This window comes from Thalassophryne amazonica, chromosome 8 (genome assembly GCF_902500255.1).
Source record: "Thalassophryne amazonica chromosome 8, fThaAma1.1, whole genome shotgun sequence".
NCBI lineage: Eukaryota > Metazoa > Chordata > Actinopteri > Batrachoidiformes > Batrachoididae > Thalassophryne > Thalassophryne amazonica.
This window is the reverse complement of record NC_047110.1, coordinates 16,991,818-17,013,008: the sequence shown is the minus strand read 5'-3', so window position 1 is coordinate 17,013,008 and position 21,191 is coordinate 16,991,818. Positions and strand designations below refer to the sequence as shown.

The window sequence follows — 21,191 nt, the reverse complement described above, 5'->3', positions numbered from 1 at the left end:
CTGGGAGCGCTGAGCGACGTCCCGCTCCATGGGAAGTCCTTAAAGCGACAGTATCACCACAAAATCTCTCATCAGCCGTTAAAATTTTCACAGAAAACCAGCTTAATTTTTCGAACCGTGTCCACTTCGATGTGCCTCACAGGTTTAGAAAAACTTTTGATCAAACAAAGCGCCAGTCTCTCATGCTCGGAAACCTGACTGAACTGGAGATGTTTTGTAAAGAAGAATGGTCCACAATACCTTCAACCAGAATCCATACTCTCATTGGACGCTATAGGAAGTGTTTAGAGGCTGTTATTTTGGCAAAAGGAAGATCTACTAAATATTGATGTATTTTTTTTTTTCTGTTGGGGTCCCCAAATTTATGCATCTGCCTAATTTTGTTTAACAAATTCATTTCACTTCTCAAATATCACTGACTGTGTTTGTCTGCTATATGATGTATTTAACTGAATTTGCTGATCCAAACAACTAATGATTTATAAAGGAAAATCATGGAAATCATCAGGGGTGCCCAAACTTTTACATTCAACTGTAATGAGGCTAGAATGTATCAAATGTTTGCTTTCTGACATAATTGAAAAAATAGACTTTTTATGATATTGTTTTTTTTTAGATATGCACTATATCTCTCTATCTATAGATATATATATGTAGGTATTACGATAAAAAAACAACACATACATACAAAAAAGTTTTTTTTTTATTATTATTATTTTGGTGATTGTGTTTGTCTGGGTTCCTTTGGAGGTAATCGGTGCTCTGTTAATAAGCCTGGGTCTGTGGTTAGCTCGTAGCTACTTACGCAGTAGCAGTTTCCCTTCGGCTAGTTCGTGAAACCTTGGACCGGTGTCTTAGAAAGCTTATTTTGTACGCCTGCTGTTTACATCATGATTATTGTGTATGTTGCTTAATGAGTTATCTCCCCGAACACTGATATTAGCGCTGGATGTTTTTTTTGTTTTTTTTTTAATGTGCTGCTACTACATTTCCCGTTTTGGCCCAGCTAGCTAAGTAGCTAGCGTACGAGAAGCTAAGTGAGCCGTGCCCGTTAGCTTCACTTATGATGACAGATTTTGAGACCGGTTGTCTGAAGGAAGGTAGGCCACACACATCTGTACCGTTTACGTCTATGAGTCAGCGTATTTTAAGTATTTTCTTGACCATTTTTTGTGCTGAATTTTTGTTCGCTGACGTCGGTAATGTTCAGAATCTGTTAAATTAGCACAACTGTGTTAGCTTGGGCACTCCGTAATAAGGCCGCGTTCGGCGAACTAAATAAACTTTGTGATGAGGTCGATAAGCGTCATTTCATCACAGATAGTTGTGTTAACCACAACACAAACGTAGGCCTGTAACCTAACGTTAGAGAGAGTCTTCGACCCGGCAGTTTAAACCTCAGCAGAACCGTCTTGTGTTTATTTTGGTGTGGTCTCCATGTCAAATTGCTTTGACAGCACGTATGCATACATAGACACGCGCGCGCACACACACACGCATCTATATATGTGTATGTATATATCTTCCACTGCTTATCCTGATAGGGTCACGAGGGCAACAGCTTCAGCAGGGGACCCCAAACTTCCCTTTACTGGGCCACATTAACCACTTGCTGTGTGTGTGTGTGTGTGTATATATATATATATATATATATATATATATATATATTGTTTTTGTGGCACGAGAAGCAATCCTGAAGCACATAAATAAAAGCATATGACAGGGCATATGTTAAAATGATAGTGGTGTCACGGATCGCAAATCTCACAGATTGGAGCACTGTTTTAAAGTTATATGTCCGATTGTTTTTGGTTCACAAATAAAGGTGGGATGGGGCAAGACAAATATTACCATGGTTGTGGAAAGAAGATTTGGTTTGGGGTGGTATAGTGGGTGCCCTGCTAAATTAACAAGAACATATCCCAAAAAAAGTTCACACAATATTTAAACAACACAAAAATGTGCTATATTTCATTGAAATTCCCTACACTGTCACAGGGCATGGACATCAGGTATACGCACACATATATTGTCAGCATCAACAAATGAATAGATGCTAGGGGAAAAATAAGGCGGGTGGCACAGTGGCTTAGTGGTTAGCACTGTTGCCTCACAGCGAGAAGGTCGTGGGTTCAGTTCCCGTGGTCTTTCTGTGTGGAGTTTGCATGTTCTCCACGTGTTTGCGTGGGTTTCCTCCGGGTGCTCCGGTTTCCTCCCACATCCAAAGACATGCGGGTTAGGTGGATTGGGATCTTTAAATTGTCCTTAGGTGTGCGTGTGGGTGTGTCTGTGTTTGTTTGTGGCCCTGCGACAGGCTGGCGTCCTGTCCTGGATGTACCCCGCCTCCTATGACTGCTGGGATAGGCTCCAGCTCCCCGCGACCCTTAATTGGAATAAGCGGTAGAAGATGGATGGATGGATGGAAAAATAAGGCAAGCACGTGATTCTGTCACCAGATTCTGTTTTAGCCTAAAGAGTTGCAGAGTACTTACCGGAATTGCTTATTATGCTCAAAAACGTCAAACATTAATTTTTTTTTGTCTTAAAAAAGATACTTTTAAATACTGTAATACATTTATTAACATAATTTTGTCTTTGGCAGGGGGTGCTATGCTATGGCATCTGCATTTCCAGCAGGGGCTGCTGAAGCACCCTCAGCACCCCTACTTCTCACAGCTGTAATTATAACTTTGCTTTCTACTTTTCAAAAGAACATGCACATTATTGAAAATGTGTTCAATGTTTAAATAACATTTCAAAATACAATTTAATTGTTGTATTAAATTGCAATATGAACAGTAATAGTGACCTATATTAAACTTTGATAGTGCCATAAAAAGTTACAAAAAACAAAGCAAATACCTGAGTTTATAACTTCAATTAAAAAAAAAAAGGAGGATATTGACATAATCTGATGAGATGGTAATCATCATAATAACTTTTTTCTCGGCAAAAGTAATTTTTTGCTGCAGCGCATGGCACACATTGATGTGAAAGATCTCAGTGAGATCAGTGCACACATTTTGTCCTTATCTTCATTATATTTTGAGGTGATTATTTCTATGTTGGGACGACATTGCCAAACTTCACAGACTATCGTTAGAGGAGTGTAAGGCATGTGGCAGAGGCTGTAGGTTTGATAGGCTCTGTTGATGTGAACATGCAGCTTTTTGCTACAACAACAGATTTGCGTATCGCATTATTATGTAAACTTTGCAATTAATCCCTGAGTATCAATCAGGCATATACATCCACATACACACGTGTGTGTGTGTCTGTGTGTGTGTGTGAACACAGCGCGTAAAGTAAATATTAAACATGTCACCAAGACTCCATTGCTGATGAAAAAGCATGTTGAAGCTTGTTTAAAGTTTGCTGCACAACAGCAAGCCTGTGTAATACTGGGAGAATATACTCTTGTCATATGAGGCCAAAATTCTTTGGATGCCATGTTTGGAGGTCAAATGGCACTGCACATAACCCCAAAAAACACCACGCCAACATTGAAGTTTGCCGGTGGGAACATCATGGTGTGGGGCTATACAGCACTGACAAACTTCAACAAGATGAAATGAGGGTGGACATTTTTCAGCAAGACAGTGATCCCAAACACACAGCCAAGGAAACTCTGTTCATTTCAGAGAATGAAAATAAAGCTGCTAGAATGGCCCAGCCTGACTTGAATCCAATAGAAAATCTATGAAAAGAACTAAAGACCAGAATTCATAGAAGAGGTCCACAGAAAACATTTGAAGACTGTTTCTGTGGAAGAATGGGCTAGAATCACGCCTGAGCATTGCATGTGACCAGTTTCTCCATACAAGAGGCATCTTGAAGCTTCATTACCAACAAAGGCTTTTGTATGAAGTATTAAAAACATTTCAGTGAGCATGTTCAATTTTTTCCCTCACTCATCACTCACTCATCCTCAACTGCTTATCTGGGATTGGGTCACGTGGGCAACAACTCTAGCAGGGGACCCCAGACTTCCCTTTCCTGTACCACATTGACCACCTCTGAGTGGGGGACCCCGAGACGTTCCCAGGCCAGTGTGGAGATATAATCTCTCTACCTAGTCTTGGGTCTTCCCCGGGGTCTCCTCCCAGATGGACGTGCCCGGAACACCTTCCTTGGGAGGCGCCCAGGGGGCATCCTTACCAGATGACCAAACCACCTCAGTTGGCTCCTTTCAATGCGAAGGAGCAGCGGCTCTACAACAAGCTCCCCACGGATGACTTTTTTCCCTGTCATTCCATTTTATTACACATAATTTTACTTGGGGTGTTATGACATCTGGTGAAAATGTCATCTCAATTGCACCTTTAGAAGTATATTTACTAAGAAAAATGCTGATGTGTTCAATACTTATTTTATCCGCTGTATATATCCATCTGTCAGTATAGCTCAGTGGTATACATTTATATACAGGTTTAGAAATATATTTACTAAGAAAAATGCTGATGTGTTCAATACTTATTTTATCTGCTGTATATATCCATCTGTCAGTATAGCTCAGTGGTATACATTTATATACAGGTTTAGAAATATATTTACTAAGAAAAATGCTGATGTGTTCAATACTTATTTTATCCGCTGTATATATCCATCTGTCAGTATAGCTCAGTGGTATACATTTATATACAGGTGAGGTGAGCCCCGTTAACTTGTGTGAGTTGGGGTCCACAAAATTGGACACGTGTGGCAGGCACGTGTATGGATTCCGGCCCAATCAGGCTGTAAAGATCGAAAGAGTCACATCCAAAAACTTCTAATCTTCAGGAATCTTACGCACTGATTTCACCCTCATCACTAACCTGTAGTAGCCGGAGGAGGAAGAAGAAATCATCTGCACTGACGATCCCTCATAATAACAGTCAAATCAAAAATGGACTTTTATAGATAGTCAAAATTTTCAGGGTCCACAACTTGACCGCGAGTAAAGCCAAATCTCGACTTAACGCGTGCCCAAGTTAATGGTGCTCACCTGCATATCCAATACACCACTAGAAAATGGCACCAAAAAGCATATTTGAATTTACATGACCCAAAATTCCAAAGAAAATCAATGTTTTAAATTTCAAGCTGTGTGCTTTGACCTGATCCTGTATGCATAGCCACTTGAAAATATAAACTGGCTTCTAATGTAATCTGTTTAAATGTTTCAAAAGGAGACTAGTATAATCTTCACAGATTGGAAGAAAGGCTTTGTTGTCCCTCTCTGGAAGGCAAAGAGTGATTGCCTGTATTGCAACAACTCAAGTGAGGATTACATTGCTCTGTGTGCTGGGAATGGTACTTGCCAAGGACATTCTCGGGATTCTGTGCCAGCTGCTGGCTCTTAACGAGCAGAACGGTCTGGTTTTATGTCAAAGCAGTCAACTATTAACTAGCTGTTTTTTAAAATGTCATTCAGATTAATTTACTGGTGTACCACATTTTCAAAATGACTGATTATTTTATATTCTCTCATTTTGATATATCTAGATTTGACTCCATCCAGAAATGGGAGTGGGTGTGTTCTTCTGCAAGCCTCCGGTCCTGTACACCAGCATGGACTCCCAAAATTTCCTGTATATTTGGATAGTCAAGTGTGTTGGTAGCATGGCCCAAGCAGAGGGTCGCCCTTTGTCTGGTCTGCTTAAGGTTTCTTCCTCAAATCATCAGAGGGAGTTTATCCGTACCACTGTCGCCTGTGTGCTTGCTCTAGGGGTTGCTAAGGTTAGACCTTACTTGTGTGAAGCGCCTTGAGGCAGCTTTGTTGTGATTTGGCACTATATAACTGAAAAAAATTTAAGTGACAATGGTTTTTCTGGTGATTTGTGCAGCTTGACCTGTGATCTGCTCAAATATACTTAGCACCTGCTGTACTTCTTCACAGCCTAGACTCTGCATGGCCACAGACGATTATTATTGGGAGTGAGCAGCAAATCAGCTGAGGCCAACTGAAACAACATGGCATCCCGTCAGAGGAATTCTGTGCGGATCCTATCTAACCGGGAGCGAGGCTCCCAGATTTTTGGCTCGCAGCGGCTCCTGCAGCTGCTGGTGGAGGAGAAAGTTCGCTGGATGAAATGGCAGAGTCAGGTATCTGCTACAAAAACATTACAGATGCAGAATACAAAGTTTTCTCCCCGAGACAAATGACAAATAGTAATGGTAGCAGTGCTCCAGAGTGCGACCAGAAATCAAGTGTGAAACATTTTCAGTAGGCATGCCACTTACGATTGATAGTGAAATAGATGGTTTTTCGGAACATCCTCCACCTTGTCCATATAATGCTGGTCATATCTCCACCGCATCATCTATAGTGTATGACATCTGTACAGAAAGTACATTTTTAACAGACCAGGTGATTTTTGATCATATTGAAGATATAAGATTGTGAATCCTTTACTTGAATACTAAGGAACAAAATTAGAGTGGTGCCAAATAAAATATTTATGACTTGAATGAAAAAAAAATTAAAGGGCTTCACCTTTAAAGACTGTGTCAGCTTGGACTATGTTAACTTTTGACCTGCTGAAAATGTTACCTTGTAAAGTAAGGCCCTTCGGCTGCTCCCTTGTTTTCACTTGGGGTCGCCACAGCAAATCCAAGGTGGAGCTGCATGTTGAATTGGCACAAGTTTTACGCCAGATGCCCTTCCTGACGCAACTCCACATTACATGGAGAAATGTGGCAGGGGTGGGATTTGAACCCGGAACCTTCTGAACTGAAACCAAGCGCATTAACCACTTGGCCACCACCCCTACAGAAAATATTACCTTGTGAATAAAACTGAAATAAATCTACATTTCAATAATTACAAAAGCTTGATAAAAGATAAAGTAGACATTCTAAGTGTCAATAGATGTATGTTTTGTTTGGTAATGTGAAATGTCTGAGGTTACAGAAAATTGAGCAAAAAGCATCTAATAAATGTTTATGTAAACTTATGGCCTTAACTGTAAGTTAATTAGAGTGGTTCTTAAATAAGAGGTGCTGTGTATTAGCAATATAAAAACCGGAGCTGTGAAACATTTTATAAAAGTTTTTATTCTCATACATTAGGACACCCTTACTTAACATTTTTAACTGAGGTAAAGTTTTTCTTTATTCTACATTCTCGCTGTTTTTAGATAAGCTTCCATTAGCTTTTAATTACAGACCAACAACCAAATGTATGTTAAATGTTTACTTATGTTAATTAATGTTAAATGTTTACTTATGTTAATTATTGTTAATTAATGTTTACTTATGGTAATTATGTTGTCTCTGACAGAAAGTGGAGCTGCCGGACAGCCCCAGGTCAACTTTCCTGCTGGCATTCAGCCCTGACCGGTGAGGAAATCCACAAACACTTTCAGAAACAGAATGTTTTTGGATTAACCTTTCATTACTTTAACCAACCAACTGAAGAGGATAGCCCTTCATTGTTTATGCCCTTAGCCTGCTGCCAATTATGATGTAATGCCAGGGTAAATTATGTAATGCCAGGGTAAATGAGGGATTATACAGAGGTCAGTACAATGGAACATCGACATAAGAGTTTAATTCGTTCCGTGACTGAGCTCATAAGTCCAACTGCTCGTATTTCAAACAAATTTTCCCCATTTAAAATTATTTTAATCCATTCCAGCCTTGTAAAACATCCCTGAACCACTCTAAATTATGAAAAAGTCTTTTTTTTATTAACAAATAGACATGTGTACAGTACTTTACCTATGCATAATAAAATACAGTACTATATAAAATAAAAGAAAAAGTTTTATTAAGTGTTCTTACCTTGGAAACAGATGAATGCACACATTTATAATCTACATTACTAAGTTACTTATAACTTAAACTGTAAATCCTTAAAAGAATCATACAGATGTAACTTTAATTGTAAACCTGGGCTAAACTTAACACTACTGTACACTTACCACTTTTTCTTTTTTTACTTTTTAGTTTCACTTTTCACTTTCACTTGTTTTTGCCTTTTTGGATGCACTTTCTGCACTTGCAGTTGCAGGTATTTTGGATAAAAACCTATCCAAGGAGGTTTGCTTCTGCCTGCCTTTCAAAATGTTGCAGAAATGTGACAGACAAGTGCCATTAAAACGTGCTGAAGCACAACCAGTGGAAACTTTTTCTGGGTGTTTCTTTTCATTGAAACTTGAAAGGTTCTCCCACATTATCAGCATTTGTTTAATTTCACTCGTAGTGATAACCTCCTCCAGCTGTACCACCTCCTCGCTACTAATTTCTTGCAAAACCTCCGTATGTCGCATCATCTGCAGCTCCTTCAAATCTTTCACGTCACCCTCATCTACCTCCAGACTAGCGTTAGATATCGGGAACCAGTTCTTTTCAAGAATCGTTAAGAAATGATTTGATCCACTGACATCAATAGCCTTTTTGCTTAATGATTCCCATATCGGTCCTTCAGAGCGGCCGTTGTTTTTGATGGTGTTTGTCGGGAAAATGATCATTTCTCTACTTTGATTGCAGACCCTACAGCCTACAGGTCTACCCTACAGGTCTGTAATCAGCTGCTTCTGCAGCGTGGCTCTGCTTTGAAGCTTGAAGCAATGAAGCATTGCTCCGACCCGTTGCTTTGTTGGTTCTTTGCTTTGCTGTTTTTCAAAAGCAGCAAATCTCTTTCTTATTCCCTCTCAAAGCCATTAAAATATGTCAATCATGAGTCACTTTTGTGCCAATTAAAGTCACTAACTGGGACTCCTGTCTTGTTGTGAGAAAGAAACGAGAATCGTCCTCCGTTCCATTCGCACAGCTCCAAACGCTGCGCAGTTCTCTGCCGAGTCAAGTTAGAAAGATAAGAGTCCGGTCGGAATTAATAACTTCAAAGCAAATCACTGTTTAAATCAAATGACACCTCTTTTCAAACATTGTAATACAAACAATAAACTACAATAGATCAAAACGTTTTTTTCCTCCTATAATGAGACATCCTGCACTGACGTTCAGCAGCCCGCTGAGTTCAGCTCAGAGGTATGGTGTGGCATTCATGCCAAAATATCTGAAAGGAAATGCTTTTGACAAAAACTACAGATTTTGTTTATTTCTATTTATGTCCAGAGATCAAGAATCCACCATGGAGATTTTATTAAAGTCCAGAGATCAAGGATCCAGTGACCAGTTTCATATTTATTTACTTTAAGACTCAATAAAAATTTTGTTGACATAGAAAACCTGTAAAACCTACTTTTAGTACACAGAAAATTCACAAGAGGTATCGATAAGAGAATCGATAAGGAATCGGATCGATAAGCGGAATTGATAATGGCATTGATATCAATAAAATCTTATCAGTACCCATCCCTACTCCAGACCCATCAACTTTCTGAGGGACACAATTTCCTCTAACACTGCAGCAGGCTCGGGCTTGGACTCGGGTTTGAATCCTTCCATGTCCCCGTCTACAACAACCTCAGGCCATAACTTCTTCCATGCCAAGTTCATGGCTCTTCTCATAACACCCTGCCGTGCCAAGTCAATAATGCATAAACATATCACAATGTTATAGTGCTTTTTCCAAAACTCTTGAAGAGTTAGCTTGGTGTTTTCAGTCACCTCAAAGCAGTGGCAGAACAAGTGCTTTATGTAAAGCTTCTTAACGTTGGCAGTGACCTGCTGGTCCATAGGTTGGAGGATTGCAGTGGTGCTGGGTGGGAGGTAGAAGACTTTCACAAACTTGAACCCATTGAGAATGTCATCTTCAAGGCCAGGTGGGTGAGCTGGAGTGTTATCTAGAATCAGTAAGGCTTTCAGTGGAAGGCTTTCCTGCAGAAACGTCTTTACAGCAGGAACAAAAACAAGATTTACCCATTTCGTAAAAAAAAAACACAAAAAAAACTGCCTTGTAACCCATGCCTTTGCATTGGTGCGCCACATAACCTTTTAAGATTTTGTGGCTCTTAAAAGCTCTAGGGTTCTCTGAATGGTACACTAGCAGTGGCTTCATCTTATCACAGCTAGCATTTGTACACAATGCACGAGTGAGGCGATCCTTCATGCCTTTATGGCCTGGCAGCTTCTTCTCTCTGTTATATAGGTCCTCCGTGGCATTTGTTTTCCAGAATAATCCACTTTCGTCACAGTGAAACACTTGTTGTGGGACATAGCCTTCCTTCGCAACAAGTGTAGTAAAACAGGTGACGTATTCATCCACCACCTTAACGTCCGCACTAGAAGCTTCTCCATGCCTCACCACAGAGTGAATGTTCATCCTCTTCTTAAAGTTATCAGACCACCCATGACTAGCCTTGAACTACTCTTCCGATGATGTTGAAGTCTCTGGTGCCTGCTGTTTCAAGTCATCATAGATGGTGCGAGCCTTCTCACAAATGATAACCTCTCTTACTGTAACTCCTGCCACCTCCTTCTCTTTCACTCACAGTAACAGAAGCTTTTCCATCTCTTCATGGATGCTTGTCTGTAGCTTAAAAAGAATCGTAGTTTCTTTGGCCGGCGTTGCATTCTTGATGGCATCTTTTTGCTTCAGGATGGTGCAGATCGACAATGTACTGTGGTTGTACTGCCTTGCCAGTTTGATAATCCGCACACCATGCTTATGTTTTTCTATTATTTCCTGCTACAGTTCAATAGACATCATCCTTTTCTCCACTGTCCTTTGCACTCACTTTCTTCAGAACCGTGATGCCACACACGTAGAATAAGTGGGAATGAAGGAGATGTGGTCTCAGCTGATGCTGCTGGCCGTGCGCCAACTAGCGGTGTTGTCCTGAAGCACGACTCGTAACTCAGATTTCTGCTCGTATTCCATACAAAAATATGGGCCGGGTGACGGCTCGTATTTCAAAAAACTTGTATGTTGATTCGCTTGTCTGTTGATATTCCACTGTATTTAAATAATGCTGCACTTGTGTTGAGCATGTGTTCTGTTTTATTTATAATCCATACAGATTGCAAAAAAGTGCAGTTTGGACTGTATAACTTTTGAAGTTACCAGTAAAAATGGTGACAAATTCCAGTTTCAGTTTGTACAGTGGCCAACATGTGTTAACTAAGCATAAGTGGTTCAAACTGTTCCATTTTAAAATCCCATTTTCATAATTTTTGTTTGTTTTACCACATAAATTCCGTAAATTTCAGTCATAGATAATCCAAACTATAGTTTTTTTTATCTTTATGAGAAATAATGTGATATAGTTTTCTATATGATTGAAGCAGTTTTAAATTTTGACAGCTGTGTAATCCCTCATTGAGCCATTAGTCAATTTTGACCTATTCAGTATTACTTAAGGGGACGAAACGACACTTACAATCCAGGCTCACTAGAAAGAAAAAGAACTCGATAACGGCTGAGTGGATCCTTGTCATTTGATTGGTGGGTTGTATGTCACGTAATATGGATTATTCATACCATTATTCATACCACCGTACATGCTCACACTACCGGGGGCGACGTTTAGCTAAACATGGTGGAGTTTATTTAGCTGGCAGATGAACATTTGAAGGAACTAATTGATGCTGCTAATTTTTCTAACACGCAATAAAATCAAATTCATTACACCGTGAGTCGTCTGGAGTAGGCATGTGAATCTCATCACTGACCACGATTCGATACACACCTTGATACACTACCAGCTATATGATACATATAGTGTATATGTATATACGATATATATAGATACATGACGATACTGATAGGATTCACCCCTGTTCCTGATTCGATGCGAAAGAAATTGCATACCTGCTGCTGGAAGCGAAGCAGAGAACTACTGAACAGCGGGTCGAAGTGCTGCTTCATTGGTTCAAGCGTCAAGCAGACCCGCCACAGTCTGCAGTCAACGTAGAGAAATTATCATTTCCCGATAAACGCCCTCAAAAACAACGGCCGCGCCGGTGTCCTGAAGTGAAAGACAGACAAGAGAATCATTGAGCAAAAAGGCTATTGATGTCATCATTTTATTGTGGTAGAAATGTGCTTTCTGGCTTCTGTCCGTGGTGCATTCAATGTGCATCAGAAAAAAATGGAAGCAGGCAACGGTCGATCCATCGCGATTTCAACCTTCAATTGAATCAGTGGACACTGAATGAATTGATGCACTCTACAGAGAAATATGTTGGACTCCTATTTAAAGTTTGTGTTGGACTGTTAAGCACAAGTGATGCACACCAAAATGTGCGTCCCTTTTCTGTTTATAAATGAATAAAATATCAAATGACAAGGATCTAAATTTTTTAAGTTTTAAATTTGGCTGTGTGCACCTCGCCAGCACCGTGTCATGGAAAACAACAAACCTTTTCACATCACACTAATGTGAATATTAGGGCTGAAACGATTAGTTGAGTAACTCGAATAATTCGATTACAAAAAATGTTTGAGGCAAATTCTGTGCCTCGAAACGTCATTTAACGTTGTAGTGCATATGCCAGGCCTGTGTGTGGCACTGTAACATCCCCAGAAAAATAAACAGAAGAAGACTAGAGCATGCATAAGCCGTTTAAGCACTAATTAAATTAGCACAATAGCTGCACCTTTCCATCGTGACACACAGAGTAAAATAAAGCCTTTTAGGAGAAAGACGGTCCACGTTGATCATCTGAAATAGCTTACTGCACATTTAAGTGAAGCAGTGTGTTTGTCTGTTTTTAAAAAACACCATTTCGTCTGCTGCCTGCTCTCCGCCCTACGTGGGGGTGGCTATTCACATGGCGGCCGTTGGCTGCCTCCCTCTGCCCGGTGTGAGCGGCTCAGCACTGCTCTCACAGCTCTGTCCCGGCCACACTGACAGTCTCTGGAAGAAGTCCACTCTTCCTTCTGTGTTTTGCTCAGACTCGCACTGAGTGTTTCACTTTTTAATTTTTGCTTTTTTGGGCAACACACAATGCTTCACAAACATGGGAACTCGGAAAAAAAAAACCTGACAGCGAGGCTTGCATGATCAACCTCCAGCTGAAATGCATCTGCTGAATCACAGAGAAAGAGGGATTAAAAAAAAAGCAGGGACCCAGTACACCAACCTTAAAAAAATTTAAATGTTAAAATTTTACAAGTTGGGGAAAACAAAAAACAGAAAGCCACATCCCATCACCATTTCAGCAAAATGTCAAGACTTTGGCCCAACTTTGGTTGAACTCCTTAACACCAGGAAATACAATCATTATCATTACTGTATCATAAACCAATGAACTTGATGACAAATTTGACAAATGTGTCTGTGTGCATGCACCCATGTGCAGCAGATGCCTGTGCACCTCACAGGCAGGTTCCAAGAGAGGAACACAGCGGCACATGAACCAGGGCAGAAAATGAGGGTGCTTTTACACAGGAATAGCGAAAATGCCTCCGTTTATTTTCTTAATTTCTCCAGTACTAAAAGCAACACCGAACATTGGATTGCGGTACTCATCGCTGCCACAGTTTGAATTATCGCAGGTGAGGGTTTTTTCCCACTTCAACGATAAATTGTGTTATGTGTGCAGACCTCACCTATTTATTTGCAAGGCAAAAATGCTAAATGGACAATGCGTGCTATTTTGCACATTTTAACCCCCGAAGAAACCAAGTGGAGAGACTGCAAAAGTCCTGCCTTATGATCCTTATGGCCTGGTGCAAATAAGAGTGTGACATCAGGCCCAAAAACAAATGCTTTGTTATGCATCAAATATATATTGCATTTGGAAGCTATGGCATTGTGTAATATAAAAAATATAAGATCCAAGTTAAGGAAAGTTGTCCGCTATTTTTTGGGACACTTTTATCGGGAAAGGTTGCCCTTAGGTTAAAACCATACATCTAGTAATGTAAGCCAATGTAGAACACCTAACACCATGAAATTGCCAATGTTTTCCAATACAGTCTTCAAAAGCAAGCTGCATTTCATACTTTGGTGTAAAATTTGGCTGTGACTGTAAAATGAGCAAAACTGGAATGTTGTTCTCCCGAGGAGTAACCTTTTTATTTCGAGTTAACAGCAATTAAAATTAATCCTTCTGGAAGTGTTAGTACTACGGTATAACTCATGGGTTGTCTTGATCTGAAAGCCATTATAGAACATCTAGCACAAATTTGGTGATGATAGTCTTACTATTGAGCAAATTAGAGCCTTAAACAATTTGCATGAAAAACACCTTGTTGCCGTTAGGGTTGGGACAGTATCTTTATATACACAGTAAAAGGACAACTGCCACTCTAATGTTGGTTGTGTCTTCATGGACAGCTAAGGGCATGAGACCAGTGCTCTCAGTATCTAAAACCATGCCTTCTGCCTTTGATAATAAATACATAACCCCCCCCCCCCCCCCCCCCCCCCCCAAAAAAAAAAAAAAAACAACAAAAAAAAAAACTAACTATAATGAATGCCTGGTTTATTCAGCTAACTCTAACAAAATGCATTCTGCTGAACAGGTAAATGATTGACATCTCCAGTAACCTTCATATGTCTAAGATCTTTATACCTAACAGGGAACAAAGGTGGAATGCAAGGTTACTGCCCAAACAGTTTAAAAGGTGCTGTGTGTTTTACTGTTAGGCTTGGGACAGGAACTGTTTTACAACAGAATGACATGTATTTGTCTTGCTAACATATGTAGCTGCAGGCATTCATTTTCATTAAAAGTTAATTTTCATCTTGGCCATCTTGCCTAGTGACTGTAACATATTGGGCATGCCAGTGCTTGATGTATCAGCGTATTTAACATGATGCAGCAATCATGTCCCAACCCTAACGGACCTATGCTCAGGTTTTCTCATGCATGTTGCGACTATCTGCCTAGACAATACCCTTGTCTGAGTTTCTGTCTGGCAGTACTGATAAAAGGGATGCTTCTTGTCATGTTTTGTGTTTGTCTCCTGATTATGAAGTTCACCAATGTCAATACACAAATTTGAGCCCTTGTTAATTTACAAACAAGTGAAAAAAGAACACGGCAAGTACTGTCCATGTGTTTAAAAGTTTTTGTTTGTGGAAGAGAGCACTGGAATTACAGCAAGCAGAGAACACAGAAAAGGTGCACTATGTGAGCAGCAAGCAAGCAGGTGTTAGAGTTGGGACAAGCCACTATTTCCCCCATAGGCAGAATGGGAGAACAATTCAGCCATCACCTATTATGGTGTATATCCGACTAAAGGTTAATGGTTATGACAACCCCTGGCAAAAATTATGGAATCACCGGCCTCGGAGGATGTTCATTCAGTTGTTTAATTTTGCAGAAAAAAAGCAGATCACAGACATGACACAAAACTAAAGTCATTTCAAATGGCAACTTTCTGGCTTTAAGAAACACTATAAGAAATCAGGAAAGAAAAATAGTGGCAGTCAGTAACAGTTACTTTTTTAGACCAAGCAGAGGGAAAAAATATGGAATCACTCAATTCTGAGGAAAAAATTATGGAATCATGAAAAACAAAAGAACGCTGATTCCTGATTTCTTATAGTGTTTCTTAAAGCCAGAAAGTTGCCATTTGTAATGACTTTAGTTTTGTGTCATGTCTGTGATCTGCTTTTTTCTACAAAATTAAACAACTGAATGAACATCCTCTGAGGCCGGTGAGTCCATAATTTTTGCCAGGGGTTGTAATATAGTGGTTAGCCTGTGATTCACTATCTGTATAAACTGGTGCAGAGTGAAGTTTGAAGCATTAGGGTTGGGGCATTTTTTTTAAGCAGTGCAAAAGGATATATGCAGAGAGGTATGACATGCACAGAGGAACAAAGCAGGTAAATTGAGAGCAAGGTGACCACTTCTACTATACAAGGAACATAAAACTACAAAGACCTGCAACCATTTAACAGAATGGGAGCCATTCACATTTAAAATGAAAAACCCAATTATTTTGGCTTTCAGCGTGAATAGGTTTGTTAATTTTGGGACTACAATGACAAGTAAAACATATTTGGAATCACAATTTAATGGAACATGTTGTGGGATTAGTTTTTCAGTGATATTTACTGTTTTTTCATATTTTTTTTTTAAATTTTTTTAGCTTTTAAAATTCCTAAACTGCATGTCACGCTAAAAAGTGGGAAAATAGACTTTTCCACACATTTAAAAAGCCTGTATCTCTGCCACAGATCATTCAATTCGCCTGAAATTTGAAACACACATTCACTGTGTACATTTCACTGACATATCAGTAGGAGTGTAACATCTGCCAGTCATCTGTAAGCTCTGAAACTATGGCTTCACCAGAAATACACCAAAATCTGCACCAGGCCTTATTATGAACAAATATCTGGCTTTTCCCACATAGAAAACACTTTGAGCTTCTAAAGGGCAACGACAACAGCACAAGGCTTTCTTTAAATGTGGGTGAGCAAAAACATCATTCTGTCAAAGACTCGGATCTCTGCTGAAAACAGAACTTACCAAACATTAAAAATAGACCAAATGTTAAAAACTGTTTGTGTCTTTTAAACTTTTAGGCCATGGGCCGCATGCACCACCCCCAACCCTATAAATTTGGTATCATTAGAAAGCTTAGGATGTCTAGATTTTGGGAGTATCAAAGACTATTTACAACAATTTTGTCGACCATTCAGTATAATTGCCATAACCGAAACATGGCTTACAGAGGGTGATGATACAAATTAAGAGCTGGAGGGTTATGAATTTAATCATTTGAATAGACGAAATAGAGGAGGAGGAGTGGCTTTGTATGTTGACAAAAGGATTAACTACAAAATTAAAGATCAAATGGCTGTGGAAAATCTTTTGGAATCCATCACAGTTGAAATAGATATGGAAAAAGGCAAAAATATAATTATTAGCTGCATATATAGAGCTCCTGGCTCTAAAATTGAAGAATTTCAAAACTGGACAGAGAAAGTGTTTTCACAGATGGGTAATAAGCGAGTATTTGTTTGTGGAGATATAAACATTGATCTCTTAAACCCACAACAGCATAAAGTAACTGAGGATTTCATTAATACTATGTACACTCTAAATCTATATCCAAAAATTACTAGGCCTTCAGGAATCACCTCACATTCAGCTACTCTCATTGATAATATATTTACTAATGATATTGATACCAAAACACTAAGTGGCTTATTAATTAATGATATTAATGACCATCTACCAATTTTTATAGTAACTGATTTGAAGTTTAATAAAAAACGTTCTGGTGAAAAACAATATTGCAAGTGCTTGCAATCTGAAGAAGCTATCACTGCCTTAAAAAATGATTTACTTTTACAGGATTGGAATTCCATTTACAATCAGCAAGATGCAAATTTAGCATATTCCGAATTTGAAAACATATTTCTCAATATATATAACAAAAATTGTCCAATTATACAGTTTAATAAAAAGTATAACGATAAAGCTAACCCATGGATAACAAAAGGCCTTCAATAGGAGTGTATAAAGAAAAATAGGCTATACAGAGAATTCATTAAAAGTAAATCAAGAGAGGCAGAGGTTAAATATAAGGACTATAAAAATAAACTAAACTATTATGCGGAACTAAAAAAAAATCATACTTTGGAAAAATACTAAACGATAATAAAAACAATATAAAGGAAACATGGAAAATATTAAGTAGTATTATAGCAAATAAACCCAAATCAAATAACTATCCAACATACTTTACTTATGACAACAAAGATGAATATAACATGAGCCAAGTAGTGAATAGTTTCAATAAATGTTTTGCTAATGTTGGGCCAGATCTGGCAGCTGAAATCCCACACAGTACATGGGAAAATCAGCAGTTAATTTCTAGAAATCCACACACAATGTTTCTCAGCCCAGTAGATGAAAGGGAAATTATTAACATAGTACATGTAAAAGTAAAAAGTCAACGGATCATAATGAGGTACATATGTTCTTAGTAAAGCGAATAATTACTGAAATTGCAAAACCATTATCATATATTTTTAACAAATCATTTCAAACTGGGATTGTTCCTAACAGTATGAAAGTGGCAAAAGTGATACCTTTGTTCAAATCTGGCATCAAGCATCTTTTTACTAACTACAGGCCTGTGACTCTACTGTCACAATTTTCAAAGATACTGGAAAAACTTTATAACAGCAGACTGGATAAATTTATAGATCGACACAACTTGCTTGATGAAAGTCAGTATGGTTTCAGAGCAAAAAGGTCCATGACACTGGCATTGCTAGATTCCATAGAAGAGATCAATAAACATGTGGACCAAAGGGTAATAGTTGCAGGTTTATTTATTGACTTAAGAAAGGCTTTTGATACAATTGATCACAATATACTATTTCAAAAGTTGGAACTGTATGGGATCAGAGGAGTTGCTCTGAATTGGATTAAAAGCTATTTACAAAACCGAAAGCAGTTTGTTAAACTCGGGGAATACTGTTCTTCATATCTGGACATCGTTTGTTGGCTACCACAAATTATCATTAAATTTGTCTAAAACTAAATTGATGTTATTTGGAAATTCTAAAAAAGACATACAAATTCAGTTAAATATACATGGGGTAAACATAGAACGTGTCAAAGAGAATAAGTTTTTAGGTGTCATTATTGATGAAAAAATTAATTGGAAAGCTCATATTCAGCATATTCAAACGAAGGTATCAAAAAGTATTGCAGTATTAAATAAAGTAAAGCATCTTCTTGATTGCAGAGCACTGCATACTCTCTATTGTTCTTTGGTTGCACCCTACTTGACTTATTGCGCTGAAGTTTGGGGCAACAATTACAAAACTACATTGCAACCATTATTCATTCTTCAAAAAAGAGCATTAAGGACAATTCATAATGCACGTCATCGAGACCACACCAACCCACTGTTCATTAAATCTCAAATACTAAAACTTAATGTGATGATAATATGATTTCGTTCAAGACTGTTCAATTAATGCACAAAGTGAAAAATAAACAAGTACCATTTAGAATTCAAGAATATTTTACTGAGAGAGAAGGAAAATATAATTTACGGGGCTTGTATCATTTTAAAATTGCTGGCGCTCGGACGACCAGGAAAGGTTTCTGTGTCTCCATGTGTGGCCCTAGATTATGGAATAACCTGACGGATGACCTCAAACGATGTCCAAATATCAATCAGTTTAAAAATCAATATTAAAAAAATGTTTTCAAGATATGAATCTAATGAAGTACAGTGAGTTTTGTGTTGTCAGTTGTAATTGTGAAATCAGTAACATTCATTTCTGTATGTATATGTGTGTATATATATGTATGTGTGTGTGTGTAATTATGTATGTATGTGAAGGTGTATGTTGGTGTGTGTATACTGTATATGTATGTAAATATGTATGTAGACGAAGACACAGTGTTCACTTGATATGTTTATGATAATGGGATTTGAGTTTGTGTTGTTAAATGTATTTGTAGCATGGCCTAAGCAGAGGGTCACCCCTTAGAGTCTGGTCTGCTTGAGGTTTCTTCCTCAATACATCAGAGGGATTTTTTCCTTACCACTGTCGCCCGTGTGCTTGCTCTGGGGGTAGGTATTGTGTATATATGTATGTATGTATACTCAACAAAAATATAAACGCAACACTTTTGGTTTTGCTCCCATTTTGTATGAGATGAACTCAAAGATCTAAAACTTTTTCCACATACACAATATCACCATTTCCCTCAAATATTGTTCACAAACCAGTCGAAATCTGTGATAGTGAGCACTTCTCCTTTGCTGAGATAATCCATCCCACCTCACAGGTGTGCCATATCAAGATGCTGATTAGACACCATGATTAGTGCACAGGTGTGCCTTAGACTGCCCACAATAAAAGGCCACTCTGAAAGGTGCAGTTTTGTTTTATTGGGGGGGGATACCAGTCAGTATCTGGTGTGACCACCATTTGCCTCATGCAGTGCAACACATCTCCTTCGCATCATCCGTGAAGAGAACACCTCTCCAACGTGCCAAACACCAGCGAATGTGAGCATTTGCCCACTCAAGTCGGTTACGACGACGAACTGGAGTCAGGTCGTGACCCCGATGAGGACGTCGAGCATGCAGATGAGCTTCCCTGAGACGGTTTCTGACAGTTTGTGCAGAAATTCTTTGGTTATGCAAACCGATTGTTTCAGCAGCTGTCCGAGTGGCTGGTCTCAGACGATCTTGGAGGTGAACATGCTGGATGTGGAGGTCCTGGGCTGGTGTGGTTACACGTGGTCTGCGGTTGTGAGGCTGGTTGGACGTACTGCCAAATTCTCTGAAACAACTTTGGAGATGGCTTATGGTAGAGACATGAACATTCAATACATGAGCAACAGCTCTGGTTGACATTCCTGCTGTCAGCATCCCAATTGCACGCTCCCTCAAATCTTGCGACATCTGTGGCATTGTGCTGTGTGATAAAACTGCACCTTTCAGAGTGGCCTTTTATTGTGGGCAGTCTAAGGCACACCTGTGCACTAATCATGGTGTCTAATCAGCATCTTGGTATGGCACACCTGTGAGGTGGGATGGATTATCTCAGCAAAGGAGAAGTGCTCACTATCACAGATTTAGACTGGTTTGTGAACAATATTTGAGAGAAATGGTGATATTGTGTATGTGGAAAAAGTTTTAGATCTTTGAGTTCATCTCATACAAAATGGGAGCAAAACCAAAAGTGTTGCGTTTATATTTTTGTTGAGTATATGTATATAGGGGGTGGGTGTTTATAAGCCTTGCTTCTGCTCACCCCTTTTTGGTCACACGTCACTGTGGAATTGTCTTGTATATCAGTCTTTGTTATTGACGAATTGTGTGCCAAATAAATAAGTTCAATATCAATATCAGATTACAAAAATACCGTAACAGTAAAAATACTGGACCTGACATATGAGTACTTTTATTGACCTACCTTAGCCAAAAGAAAATGTCAGATTATGACATCTGATATTTTTTTTCCACATAACATAAAGAGTTACCCAGTCATCATCTTTTAAGCAAATGGGACATATAAGACACCAAATGAAAGCTGTCTTTATATGGAATTAACTATATTTTGAATTATGTGCACAGCTTTCTTGTTCAGATCAGAGGAAAGCATACCCTCTGATCTGAACAAGAAAGCTTGTCAAAACACCCTCGTCAAAGGTTGTAATGAAATACTCTTGACCTACTTCATGTGTGGCCTCTTCTGTTACTTTGCAGGTGTTCTTTCACAGTTTTGTATTCCGCAATAGGGATATTAATAACAGTGTAGTAATCCATTGTTGTCATAGTGAGGCCCGGTATTGATACCAAATGTATAGGGTTGTTGGGGTGCCCAAGGGACCATGCTGGCCCATGGCCTGTTTCA

General features: G+C 38.9%; 1 protein-coding gene across 5 annotated transcripts in view; it reads left to right on the top strand.

The window, feature by feature from the left end:
• Positions 1–770: 770 nt before the first annotated feature.
• ambra1b (autophagy/beclin-1 regulator 1b) overlaps positions 771–21,191 on the top strand; it is an 83,793-nt gene continuing 63,372 nt past the window's right edge. For 4 of the 5 annotated variants that reach the window (XM_034175784.1, XM_034175783.1, XM_034175781.1 and 1 more), the window contains exons 1-3: positions 771–1,100; positions 5,879–6,084; positions 7,262–7,320. In XM_034175784.1, coding sequence (XP_034031675.1) covers positions 5,953–6,084; positions 7,262–7,320 — 191 coding nt within the window. In that variant the 5' untranslated portion in view covers positions 771–1,100; positions 5,879–5,952. The remainder of the gene's footprint in view (positions 1,101–5,878; positions 6,085–7,261; positions 7,321–21,191) is intronic. The other variant, XM_034175782.1, reaches the window with a different exon arrangement.